Source organism: Cokeromyces recurvatus (genome assembly GCF_025118155.1).
Source record: "Cokeromyces recurvatus strain NRRL 2243 chromosome Unknown BX663scaffold_15, whole genome shotgun sequence".
NCBI classification, from domain to species: Eukaryota; Fungi; Mucoromycota; class Mucoromycetes; order Mucorales; family Mucoraceae; genus Cokeromyces; species Cokeromyces recurvatus.
Window position 1 is genome coordinate 102,257 of NW_026251401.1, and position 12,864 is coordinate 115,120.

General features: G+C 29.6%; 5 protein-coding genes across 5 annotated transcripts; 1 reads left to right on the forward strand and 4 right to left on the reverse strand.

Moving 5' to 3' along the window:
* Window positions 1–481: 481 nt before the first annotated feature.
* BX663DRAFT_511628 (uncharacterized protein) lies at window positions 482–2,087 on the reverse strand. The gene is made up of 9 exons (XM_051527907.1): window positions 1,916–2,087; window positions 1,817–1,860; window positions 1,687–1,744; window positions 1,557–1,624; window positions 1,210–1,491; window positions 1,085–1,139; window positions 977–1,012; window positions 749–907; window positions 482–666 (listed from the first exon to the last, which is right to left on the reverse strand). Exons 1-9 carry the CDS (start codon window positions 1,992–1,994, stop codon window positions 560–562), a joined length of 888 nt encoding a protein of 295 aa, XP_051382046.1. The 5' UTR covers window positions 1,995–2,087; the 3' UTR covers window positions 482–559.
* A 114-nt stretch (window positions 2,088–2,201) lies between these two features.
* BX663DRAFT_561657 (RHD3/Sey1) lies at window positions 2,202–5,516 on the forward strand. The gene is made up of 11 exons (XM_051531931.1): window positions 2,202–2,478; window positions 2,552–2,649; window positions 2,742–3,060; window positions 3,126–3,243; window positions 3,297–3,415; window positions 3,478–3,658; window positions 3,716–4,085; window positions 4,148–4,411; window positions 4,493–4,622; window positions 4,738–4,834; window positions 4,903–5,516. The coding sequence occupies exons 1-11, from the start codon at window positions 2,273–2,275 to the stop codon at window positions 5,386–5,388; spliced, it is 2,388 nt and encodes a 795-aa protein (XP_051382047.1). The 5' UTR covers window positions 2,202–2,272; the 3' UTR covers window positions 5,389–5,516.
* Window positions 5,517–7,493, reverse strand: BX663DRAFT_473886 (uncharacterized protein). Its single transcript, XM_051524212.1, has 4 exons — window positions 7,410–7,493; window positions 7,191–7,320; window positions 7,057–7,114; window positions 5,517–6,977 (listed from the first exon to the last, which is right to left on the reverse strand). Exons 1-4 carry the CDS (start codon window positions 7,469–7,471, stop codon window positions 5,587–5,589), a joined length of 1,641 nt encoding a protein of 546 aa, XP_051382048.1. The 5' UTR covers window positions 7,472–7,493; the 3' UTR covers window positions 5,517–5,586.
* Window positions 7,494–7,800: 307 nt separating this feature from the next.
* BX663DRAFT_511638 (uncharacterized protein) lies at window positions 7,801–9,543 on the reverse strand. Its single transcript, XM_051527908.1, has 5 exons — window positions 9,437–9,543; window positions 9,226–9,362; window positions 9,094–9,142; window positions 8,246–8,998; window positions 7,801–8,175 (listed from the first exon to the last, which is right to left on the reverse strand). Exons 1-5 carry the CDS (start codon window positions 9,493–9,495, stop codon window positions 7,947–7,949), a joined length of 1,227 nt encoding a protein of 408 aa, XP_051382049.1. The 5' UTR covers window positions 9,496–9,543; the 3' UTR covers window positions 7,801–7,946.
* A 1,490-nt stretch (window positions 9,544–11,033) lies between these two features.
* Window positions 11,034–12,368, reverse strand: BX663DRAFT_455564 (cyclin-like protein). The gene is made up of 5 exons (XM_051523841.1): window positions 12,303–12,368; window positions 12,138–12,244; window positions 11,992–12,076; window positions 11,809–11,933; window positions 11,034–11,746 (listed from the first exon to the last, which is right to left on the reverse strand). Exons 1-5 carry the CDS (start codon window positions 12,332–12,334, stop codon window positions 11,295–11,297), a joined length of 801 nt encoding a protein of 266 aa, XP_051382050.1. The 5' UTR covers window positions 12,335–12,368; the 3' UTR covers window positions 11,034–11,294.
* Window positions 12,369–12,864: the final 496 nt, after the last annotated feature.

Genomic DNA, 12,864 nt, shown 5'->3' on the forward strand with positions numbered 1-12,864 from the left:
AACGAGGAATGTTGATTTGTCGAAGCTGCAGTAACCACTGAAGATCCAGTCAAAAGTGAAAGCTTCAAAAGCGAAAATAATAGACTACTCACTACCATTTATATATATATGTATATATATGTGTGTGTATGTGTATGTGTGTGTATGTTTATATACTTTATAAATAAAGACCACAGAAATAACAAAAAAAAAAAAAGTTAAAGAAAGAGAAAGGAATCTCTTATTTATACGTGTTATAATAAAAAAAAAACGTTATTATTTAATGGTATTTGAGGTTTGGTTCTCCGCGTCTATTGTCTTTATGTACTTCATTAATCCCGCTATTCTTGATTCCATAAAAAAGAAGGATTTAAAAGCACAATAGTACATGCACAAAAAAATTTTTTTTCTTTTTTAGCATTTATCAGATCGATAAAAACTATTGTAACACAAACGTTGTATTTACAAATTAATTCTTTAAAGTAGGAAAAATATAACAACAGAAAGTAAAAAAATCAAATAAATGATTTTTATTAAGTCATTTATTACTAAAAATTATATATTTGCCCCTTATAGAAATTTATAATAAATTTTCAGAAAACCATGTTCCTAATTTTACAAAGTTTGTATCAATTCCTGTTTCTTGCAGTCGCTTATTCGACAAGTGAGAATTCTCGGGTCTTGAAACTATTATTTAGAATGTATGAATATTCATGATTTTTTTTTTTTTGGTTTCTCCCTTTAACCATATATTACATAGCCTATTTACCTGAAGCAGCTTTATCAATTGTATTTTGAGCTGTTAAGTGATCCATGGGTACATTCAAAACGTTACTTAATACTTCACAAATTTGGTATTTCGTCATACATTCTTCTCCAGAAAAGTGATAAATGCCTTGAATATCTTTATGCTTCTCAAGCTTTGCAACTATATATATATATATATATATTAAGGCTTAATTTTTATATGTTCTAGACATAAATTTCTCTTGTGTACCTGCCAAGTCTTTTAAAACACGTGCCACATCTTGAACTAGAAAAGGGGAGGGGAACATATTTGTTAGTTATATAGAGACAAATACATTGACATGCAAATATATATTACCATTTGTAGGATATCGAACCCCAACATTATCAACAGTAGCAGGCTTATCATGATTCTATTATATACATACATATATATTAGCTCTTGTTTATTTGGTACACTCATATAGATACATGCAGACTTACCAATACAACATCAATCAAGATATTAACAGCAGATTCACTATTGTATTCAGTTTTACCATACAAAATAGGTACACGAAGAATAACAGCTTCTGGATAAACACTCTTGATGGCCTCTTCTCCACCTAACTTGGTTTTACCATAGAATTGTAATGGATTAGGCTTATCGTCTACTTCATAAGGTGGATTCTTTCCATCAAATACATAATCTGTACTAATATAGATCAACATAATTCCAAGCTCTTTACAAATAGTTGCTAAACATCTAGGTGTCTCAATATTTAACTAAACTCAACATTAGAGATTATACATTCATCATGACAATATATAAAATAATTTATATAATTTACACGAAGAACACCCTCATGATCTTGTTCAGCTACATCAGGACGACGTTCAGCAGCACAGTGAACTAAAACTATAGAAAGTTATACATATTAATATTCCATATACCTATTTATTTTTTCTACATGAGTTTACCATTAGGCTTTTGCTCCTTTAAAAATTCTTCAACTGCAGAAGCATCTGTCAAATTAAGCTATACATATCATCATATTTATGTTTATGTTTATATGCATATACTATGATTTATCCTACTATTTTATCCTACCTTGACTAAACCATTCTTAGCACGAGAAAATGCAGTCCCAATAACTAATACAATACTATTATAAGTCGATTACTAAAATATAAAAATAGACTAATTTACCATCCCATCCAGCTTGTTGAAATGCCTTGACAGTAGGTCTACCCAAGAGACCAGATGCACCAGTAATTACAGCTTTCATGTTTTTCTTTGTTTGTTCCAAAATTAAATTGAATTAAATAAAATAAATGAAATAGAATAAACAATGACCCATCAACAAAGCTGACGATAAATCGGAACTTTTTTATGTAAAAAAAAAAAAAAAAAAAAAAAAAAAAAAGTATTAATGGGCGGCTGTCGCCTCCGTTCACCACACTCACTCCTCTTTTTTTTTTTTTTTTTTTTTATTATTCCCATTTTTATTTTTATATATTTATTTTCTTTTCTTTTATTTATTTTCTTTCTTTTCAAATATACAAGATGGAGAATACAACAGTATCTTCAAGTGCCCAAGAAAGTGTAAACAAGGACAGTGTTGTACTTTCTTCTAATCTCGATAATCCAATTGTAACTTCAGTAGGTGAAACAATCTCATCTACTAAAGGTACAACAGATATTAAAGATTGGGAACATGACGTAGAGCCTATTCCTCGTCTTCAAGTAATTGACGAAAACCAAAAATTCACGTAAAAATATTAGACAATGAAAAGAAAAAAAAAAGAAGAGGAAGAGAGTTAGAAAATATTAACTTTTAAATAGTGAAGAACTTCCTGAATATATGAAGAAATGGGGATTGGCAGAGGCTGGTTTTAAGTATAATGTTGTCGCTGTGTTTGGTTCTCAAAGTACAGGAAAAAGTAAAGTATTAATGATGATGATAATAATAATAATAGGGCCCAGTTCCTGAATAGCATTATATAAATATATATATATATATATATTTATTTAGGTACTTTGTTGAATAGATTATTTGGTACTTCCTTTGATGAAATGGATGAAAATCAACGTAAACAAACAACAAAAGGTATCTGGTTGTCTCGTGGTAGAGGTATGCATGTGCTCGTCATGGATGTTGAAGGTACTGATGGTCGTGAACGAGGAGAAGATCAAGACTTTGAAAGAAAATCTGCTTTATTTTCAATGGCTACAAGTGAAGTCATTATTCTTAATTTATGGGAACATCAAGTGGGTCTTTACCAAGGCGCTAATATGGGACTTTTGAAAACTGTATTTGAGGTCAATTTACAATTGTTTCAAAATCAAAAAAGGTTTGTATCTGATTGCACGTGATATTTATATATTAACTCCTTTTTTTTTCCTTCAATTTATCTAGTAAAGAAAAGACTTTATTATTAATTGTCATTCGTGATTTTGTTGGTGCTACACCTTTGCAAAACTTGGCAAATACTCTGAGGACTGATCTTGAAAAGATTTGGGAAAGTCTATCAAAGGTAATAATCAATTAAGATAAAAAGAAGACAACTATTTATACATGTTTATATAGCCTGAGGGACTTGAAAACTGTAAAATTACAGATTATTTTGATTTTATGTATACTGGATTACCTCATAAAATTTTGTTACCTGAGAAATTCGATGAAGAAGTGAATAAACTTCGTTTAAGGTATTATAGCAATTTAAACCTATTATATGTGTATATGTAAATTAACTTTAGTTTTCTACAAGATTTAATGATCCTAATAATCCTGATTTTGTATTTCGCCCTGAATATCATAAACGTATTCCTGCAGATGGTTACAATATGTATGCGTCTAGTATTTGGGATAAAGTCTTGACTAACAAGGACCTTGATTTACCTACTCAACAAGAGTTATTAGCTCAATATCGATGTGATGAAATTTCAAATGTAACAACTAAAGATATATATAACAGTACATAAAATTAACCCTTTTTTTTATTTTAGGCTGCCTTTGAAGTATTTAAAGAACAAATTATTCCTTTTAAAACACCTATTATCGAAAAAAATCAAATTATTGCTGATTTAGGTGATCAAATGAAGGCTTTAAGAGAACAAGCTCTCGAAACATTTGATAAAAGCGCATCACGTTATAATCAAAACGTTTATCAGAAGAAACGTCAGGAAATGCTTACTAAATTAAATACACAATTAGGCGTTTATTTTATTGGTCAGTTAAATAATTTACATAAAAAGGCAGCCACAATGTTCGCTGAAAACTTGGATACGCAGCTAAAGAAACCTGGATATAACTTTGCAGAGATTGTTAGTTTATGTAATAAGGAAGCTACTGCATTCTTTCTTTCTGGTGCTAAAGGTAAGTGTTTTGGCATATTAGTTTCAATATATGAATATATATTAATACTAGACCCTTATTAGCTATTCTTTTATCTGATACGGATTGGTCTTATGAGCATGAAGAACAATTATTAAATGAAGATCTTGCTGATATCTCATTTAAAGCCCGTGCAAAGGAATTTAAGAAGATGAATAAAGCTTTAGAAAAACAAATTGAAGCTGAACTTTCAGATCCTGTAGCACTTGAACTTAATCGTCCTGAAGATGATATGTGGCATAGAATTATTGAACAATACAAAAAGACAATTAGAGATGGTGAAGACTTATTAGCCAAAAAAGCAAAATGTAAGGAGGAAAAAAAAAGAAAGAAATAGAATAACATTGAAGCTAATGACTTTTTATTATTATTGTTATTTTTGTACACAGCCTTTGATTCATCTAAAGAGGAAATTACACAATCAATTATTGACTTGAAAAGACAGACATGGATTGTACTTCGTAAAAAGGTGGATGAAGAGTTGGCTGATAATTTACTATTATTGAAACTTCGTAATAGGTATTGCTATCTATATGGAAATATATCCATAGATATATAAATATGTATATGTATACATATACGTATATATATTCATATATACATGTATATTAACCATGAAAGTTTATAATGTTAGGTTTGAAGAAAAGTTTCGTTATGATGATAAAGGCCTTCCTAAGGTTTGGAAACCTGAAGATGATATTGACTATTACTTTAAAAATGCAAGAGATGAAGTAAGTAACAAACCTCTAAAAAAAGAAGTGTTTGGTGAAATCATTTATATTTATATTGTTATTATTAGACATTATCTTTGGTAAAGACCTTTTCAAAAATTGATTTAAGTTTAGACAAAGACTTTGAACTAGAATCAACTGAAGAATTTGATTTCAAACAATCACTTATTATTCTTAGTGAAGCAAAACAAATTGATATTAATAATCGATTTAAACGTGAATGTGATGCCTTTTATTTGGAAGCTAAACGATCTGTGGTCGCTACGACTGCCAAAGTGCCTACATGGGTTATTATCATGATGATCGCTCTTGGTTGGAATGAATTTATGGCCATTCTCAAGAGTCCTATTTATCTTGTTCTCTTCATTCTTTGTGTTAGTGTTAGTTATGTTGTATATGCTCTTAATCTTTGGGGCCCTCTTGAACGAATTTTCTCATCTGTGTTTAATGAAGTTACAAAAATGGCTAAAACTCGAATTGCAGAAACGGTAAATACTACTGGTCATGGAAGTCAGCAATATGCATTATCAGACTTTAAAGATAAACGAGAGTAAAATTCACATTTATATGTTTTCTCTTTTTTTCTATTTCCCTCTTTTTCGTTTTCTTTTTGCAATGTATATATATAGATATAACACATATCAATAAATATTTATATACGCATTTATATTTAAACAATGGTTCTATATTTATGTCAATTTTTTTTTGTTAAAGGAATAAAGGAGGAGGAGGAGGAGAGAAAAAAAAAGAGATTAAGGCTCCAAACGCTTGGGATCACGAGGGAACAAACTAGAACGACGAATGTTACCAAGAGCAAGGAAGAGCATGACAACACGTTCCAAACCAATACCACCACCAGCATGAGGAGGAGCACCAATCTTGAAGGCATCAATATAAGGTTGAATAGTGGCAATTTCAACACCATGAGCCTTGGCACGCTCGGTTAAGAAGTCAGCATCATGAATACGTTGAGCACCAGACAAGATTTCTTCACCACGCATGAAGAAATCATATGAGTTGGAATATTCGGGGTTTTCAGGATCAGGCATGGTATAGAATGGACGAACAGCCAAGGGGAACTTATCGAGGACATAGAAATCAGTGTGGTATTTCTCTTTGACAAGCTTACCCAATAATTTTTCATTAGCAGTACTCAAGTCTTCAAAATCACCAATTTCAACACCAGCCTCTCTTAACATCTTGATACCTTCAGCATAAGAAAGACGAAGTGTCTTGGGCAAGAATTCAAAATCTTCAAATTCATATTGTTTCTTTACAACTTCAATTTCCTTGCTGAAACGTGATTTAAGATTTGAGAAGATATAGACAAAGAGCTCTTCAAGGACTTCAACAACTTCGTAGTAGTGTTCATTGAAAGCCATTTCCATATCGAGACCCATAAATTCAGTCATATGACGATGTGTGTTGGAATCTTCAGCACGGAAAACAGGAGCAATTTCAAAGACCTTACCAAAATCGGAAGCAATACACATTTGCTTATAAAGTTGGGGAGATTGAGCCAAATAGGCGTTTGTCTTGAAATAATTCACCTTAAAGACATTAGAACCACCTTCAGAGGCAGCACCAATCAACTTGGGAGTATGAACTTCCATAAAACCACGTTCAATCAAAAACTCTCTGAAGAGCAAACATACAGCGGATTGTAAGCGGAAGATAGCATGATTGGTAGTGGTACGAAGATCAAGAACACGATTATTAAGACGTGTATCAAGATTAACACGAGAGAGCTGAGCATCTTCGTCATAAGAGCTTTCAGGGCGAGAAGCGTCTTCTAAAGAGAAAGCAAGACGAACATTCACTTTAGAAACAACAAAGAGCTTTTCAATAGCAAGTTCAGCACAAGAGATAGTACAACTCTTCACTTCTTCAACAGGCTTTACAATCTTGGCTTCAACAAGAACAATAGATTCAGGTGAAATACCAACACCAAACTTGACCATTTGCTTAGAGATTGTCTTATCATCGGCAGTAACAATACCTTGAATTGTAGAAACACCTTGACGGAAAACAAAGAAACACATCTTACTACCTGTAGCACGAGAAGTTTGAACACGGGCACGGACTGTAACAGTTTCACCTTCACGAGAAGCATTGATAGTATTGATATCTTCATACTTGGTATCTACATAGTATAGGGTTTTTTTTTTCAATAACCAAATCTCACTTATATATATATCTTTAAATTTAATTTATTATCTTACCAGTACGAGTTTGAGATTGGTTCATAGGAAGCTTGCCATAACGGTCTTTAGAACAATCCTATATATTGATATAAACATACAAATTTTTTTTTCAATAATGCACGCAATATATAAAGATAAAAATTTAAACCTACAACTTGACTGGCTTCTCTAGCAGCCTTTTCAGCAGCAATTTTAGCAGCAGTAGCAGCCTTTCTTTCGGCTTTCTCTTTTTCCTTTTGAAGTTTCTTATAGGCACTCTTGGTAATAGGCTTACCTTCATCGCTAATAAATAAAATAAATACGATAAGTTTATTTTCTATTTTCATTTATAAATAGACGTGTAAGCTATAAAACATCATTTTAAAACATACTCCAAGTAAACTTCCTTGGTCTTTTGAGTGATGTCTTCAACAGCGGGATCTTGTGCTGACATTGTTGTTCGTAAATGAAAAAAGAAAAAAGATGTATACTCGCGATGTAGGGACGACACACTTATGAAAATTTTTTATACTCAGTCGTTGGCAGTCACTTTTTTTTTCCTGTTCATCCCGAGAAAAAAAAATGAACATAATAAAAAAAGTATTATGTAATAAACGCATAAAGAAAAAAAAAATAATAATTACTACCTAAAAGCAGTAATAGGAACATTTTTATAAATTAGCTAGAAATATACAAGCAATCTCAGTAAAAATAAAACTATGACTTTGTTTTATATACTAGAAACTATAAATATTTGTATTGTGAATAGTATACTCAATTCTTGTTCAAGTAAAATGCATATATTACGTAATATAAGTGTATGTATATATGCTGATTACATTTTTATTACATGTATAAGCTGTACAATATACTGATACATAAATGAGTTAATATTTATAATAAGCCAAATATAATGATTTAAACGTTAATTAAATCTTTTTCTCCAAGGTGTCAATACGTCTTCTCAAGTCAGCGAAATAATAAAGATCTGTATACTGGGCTATTGTTCTTGCTAAACTCTCGCTTAAACGATAATCTCTTTTATACAGGTTGATAGAAGGCGGTAGATAGTCTTTCACCTTATCTGGCAAACAAGTATGTTCTATACTAGTTTCCCCATTAGGTGCATTTATATACTCTAGAACTTCTTGATGATTGCTACATATAATTGATTAAAAAAATTTTTTTATTTCTTCTTCTTCTAGTATATTTCTCTTTTACTACTTACTTTGTAATATTGTTAATATGATCTAAATTCTTAAATAAATACTGAATAGAATCTGCATTTAAGTTCTTTTCAAAGCTTGTCAGGACATCATTCGTTTCCTTTTCCATCTTATCTATCTTTATGATTGATGCTTTTACTTTATTTCTTTCATGATGATTCTTCCTGATTTTTGCTAAATTCTTTGCCTGAAGGGATTTATTATCTGTTGTAGTAGGGTATATAATATCTTTTGAAAACATTTTATTTGTGATTTGATAGATGAGTTGCTTGCCTAAAAGGTCATGCAATGCATCTTTTTCTAATCGTTTGATATCAAATTTTTGATATTCTTTTTCTATTTCTTTTAATGAAGGTAACCCAAGCATCTCTCTTGCCGTACTTTCTACTAATTGATTCATGCTGTCTTCTGATACAAGGTCTTCTATTTGTTTATTTAAATCGTTCATTAAGTTTTCCAACTCCTTGAATTTTTCTTTGCTTTCATTCTCTGTTTCCTCAAAATATTTTAGTAAATATTTTTTTGCTTCTTCAAGATTATTTTCGAAATCGCTCTTTTCAGAGGCATCTAATTTACTGCTGAATAAGGGTGTTAGTTTCTCGACCAAATTTTCAATTTGAAGCTCGAATAAGCTTATTTTTAGTCTTGATTCCATATCTTCTTTCGTAGGAAGTGTTAAAATATCCTTTGTATCATATAATGGCATAATGTGCTTTAATGCCTTTTCAATCAATAATCTTTCATAAGATCGAATTCTGTAAAGTAAAAAAAAAAAAAAAAAAAAAAAAAAAAAAAAAAAAAATGAATAAAACTTCCTTCCTTGCATACTGTTATTTAAAAAAATATTTACTTTGATTCTATATTCTCTGCAGTCGTTGTTAATTCTTGAACATGAACTCCTGAGAAAACATATAAACTTTTATGATTATTTTTTCTTGTGTCTGTTATTAGAGAGTATATGTGCATGTTTTTTCAATGTTACCTAATTTTGGTTCAAAATCTGTACATGTATAAAATTTAATTCGTTTTGTGTAAACCTTTTTCAAGGTCTCCGTTTCACGCTTTCTTTTCTGATTACATTCGTATAATTCTTTGGCATCTGTACACATTTCTCTTAATCTATATATTTATATAAATATATACATTTATATAATTTAGCTGATGTTAGACTAATGGAAAGATAATAAACATACATCTGTGCAAAGTTTTCATTAACTGTATGTGCATCCTGAGAATCATTACTCTCGATCATATTTTAATACAGTAAAGAATTTTGATGAAATAAACATATAAAACAAACAAACAAACAAACAAACAAACAAAAAAAAAAACAAAAAAAAAAAAAAAAAAAAAAAAAAAAAACCGCGATTTTATTTTATTTATTTTCAGCAACAACTATGTATTTACACTTAAATATAATCTATTATCGAGTAATTTGGTATACATATTCTGCCATTAAGAATCTTTATTTATCTCAGTGTGATTTACTACATAAAATAGATTCTAATAGTAATATGAAAATATTCCTTGAATTATATCATTTATTAATATCAAACAAGCAATTATCCAATTTTTTCCTATCATCTATCCTAGACTAGGGGAATCATCAAATGCTATAACTGCAGAAAAATTTCATTTGAAATGATTGTCTATTTAGTGGTGTATCTTTCTTCTAAACTATTCATGACTTTCTTTGTGTTAATCCAATAACACAAATAGCTCAGAATAATGAAATAGGAATACCATTTATTTAATGACTTTTCTTTAATCTATTAAAATCTCGGTGAAAGTGCATATCAAGAATAGACAGAAATTGTACTGTAATTCGGTTTCTTTTTCTTCACTAATCAGTAAATACACACACATATATACATATATTTATAAGTGAAAGCCTCGCGTATATCGTTATTGCTTTGATATTCATTCTTTTATAATTTCTGTTAAACCTTACAACTATCAAATGCTTGCCTTCAAAAAAAAAAAATCTTTCAGCAAACAAAGTATTAATTATTGTTCAATCTTGTTACGATCAAATGTATTTATTTATTTATTTAAGAAGAAATGCTAACTTTAAACTACTGAGCGTATTGTGAGTCTAGTCATGCAATTAAAAGTTTCTAGTAACTCAGGATTTTCTAATATTTTATCTGTATCATGTACAGTTACTTCTCCATTTGAAGGGAGCCGATAAATAACATAGGGATCGATTCAGGATGTAACTATCGTGTGTCATAATAATATATTTATATTTCAAGAGTTAATTACCCTTTATTTAATCCTACCAGGCTTAAAGTACTTGGACAAATGATATATTCGTATACTTCTTTACGATATATAAAGGAAACTATACACTTCTTTAACAATACTATATACTATTATTCAGTTGCAACTAATATTTTTTTTCTTTAATTCCTCTCTAATATCCGTGTATTCTTATATAAAATACACTTCATTTAATAGCATGATCACCTTTTAAAAGTATTGTTTGTTCTCGTTAACTTTACTAGTTTTTTTTTTTTTTTTTTTTTTTGACAATTCTCTATAATGTTATATTAATAAATAAAGCCTCAACTCTCCTTATTCTTCTGCTTCTTGGAAGTTTCACAAAATAGAAAAGCTTCGTCCAAACTAGAAGAGGCCCTTATTGCTATTAGTTCCTCCACCAAAATCAAGTCATATGATATGCAGCAGAAAGTTGTGAACAAAAAGTTATAAGGGGTCATGCAACTTAAAAAAAAAAAGGTAGCTGAAGAAACAAAAAAGAAAATTTCTTAAAAGTAGAATTCCCTTGTCTAAAAGGAACCACAAGTACTCATTATAAAATGACATTATGGATGCCTATTGCGAAATATTACACACATTAACACACACATATATATATATATATGTATATGCTCAATGATATCATGTGCTAATATGACTTTATTCTATACAAAAATCTATATAGTTGACACAGTGGTAAATCAATAGAATCAATTAAAAGAAGGCTTAAATAGGATTGTAAATAATTAAACTGATGATGCCGTTTCTTCTATCTTGAATCATTTTGTCTTATTTAGATTTATTTTTTAATTCTTTATATAGCATTAACATTTTCTCTTCTTTCCAATCAGCCCAAACTTCATATATTGATAATATTTCTTGACTAATTTCTATTATACTCTTAATATCTACATTTAAATCTGCAAACCATTGCTTTATATCAAGTTGATCTCCTGTAGAACCTGGTGCAAAATCAGCATGATTTAATACAATTGTCAAATAAATAGCAGCCAAAGAAATTAAATGAGGTGGGTATAATAGACAAACATCAGTTCTATAAGAGTCATTTACTATAAACCAAGCATATTGAAGTCCAGTTTCTCTCATGCCAAGTTCATTACATATTTGTGTCAGTGTTCGATATGGATGCCAAACAATTAAATAAAATTCTAATTCTTCTAGTAAGTAAAACTCAAATTCTGCTACTCTGGATGAATCATATGGAAATCCTCCAAATTCAGCTAAATTAGAGAGTTTTTTTTTAGTTATATTTCCCTCCCTATTATAATTTATACAAAAATACCTTGAAATACTGTTTTTGCTTCTTGTGTTACCATTTTAATATGTATAGGACATTCTTCAATTTTAGTCGCTAGATAGACACATGTCACTAGCACAAGCACTGGGTCAGTTTCTCTTAAACTATTACTATAGATACTATTTAGTTAGTAAAAAAAAAAATGGTTATAATCTTTTATTATCTTACTTTATATAAAATCGTTTAAAATATACAAATGCTGTAGCTACTACTTGTTGTCTTAATTGAAGTCTTTTACCTAACTTTTGAATCACTACATAGGGAAGGTACATTTAGATGAATTGACTCTTCAATTATAAAAAAAAAATATTTACAATGATAAAACCAGATTCTAAGCTTTACGTAATCTGATTCAGAAACGTATTTTAAATCTTCTTCTCTACTTTTTGCCAGTGTCCATCGATCTAGTGTCCAATGGTGTCTATTCTTGAATAGTTAACAATTTTATACTCGATTACTGTTTCTCTTTTACATCTTACTTTTGTGTTGAAGCCCAATAATTAGCAGCCATTAATTTGAAATAAGTAAGTAAAACCAAAAAAAAAAAGGCTGCAACTAAATTTTTCTTTTCTTTTGTATCTGGTAATATAGCATTGGCGGAGAATAGTGGTATACCAGCAAAATGCAGTACTAAACTACAGATTAACAGATTTCTGTTACTGATAATACTAGATTTTTACTTAAGATCAAGACTATATCCGCAAAAGAATTAGACATTCTCGTTGTTGTTTTTTTCTGTAGGTTTTGTTAAAAAAAAATACATGTTATTTGTATTTTATTATAATACTGTATTAAAAACTCAGTGCTATTTGGTGTTAGACAATTTTCGCATGATATTGCGGTCATACATTGTTTACTTGTATTGCTCAAGTGGATAGTAGATAATTTATTCCTTTTTTTTTTGTTAAATAAAAGCTTAGTTTTTGACACAAATAAACGTCTATTCACTTTCATGACACCTTTGTCGCAAGTTATTTCAATGACTTGATCAGATAAGTTATAAAAAACACATGTATCATTTATATAGATCTGAATCAAGTG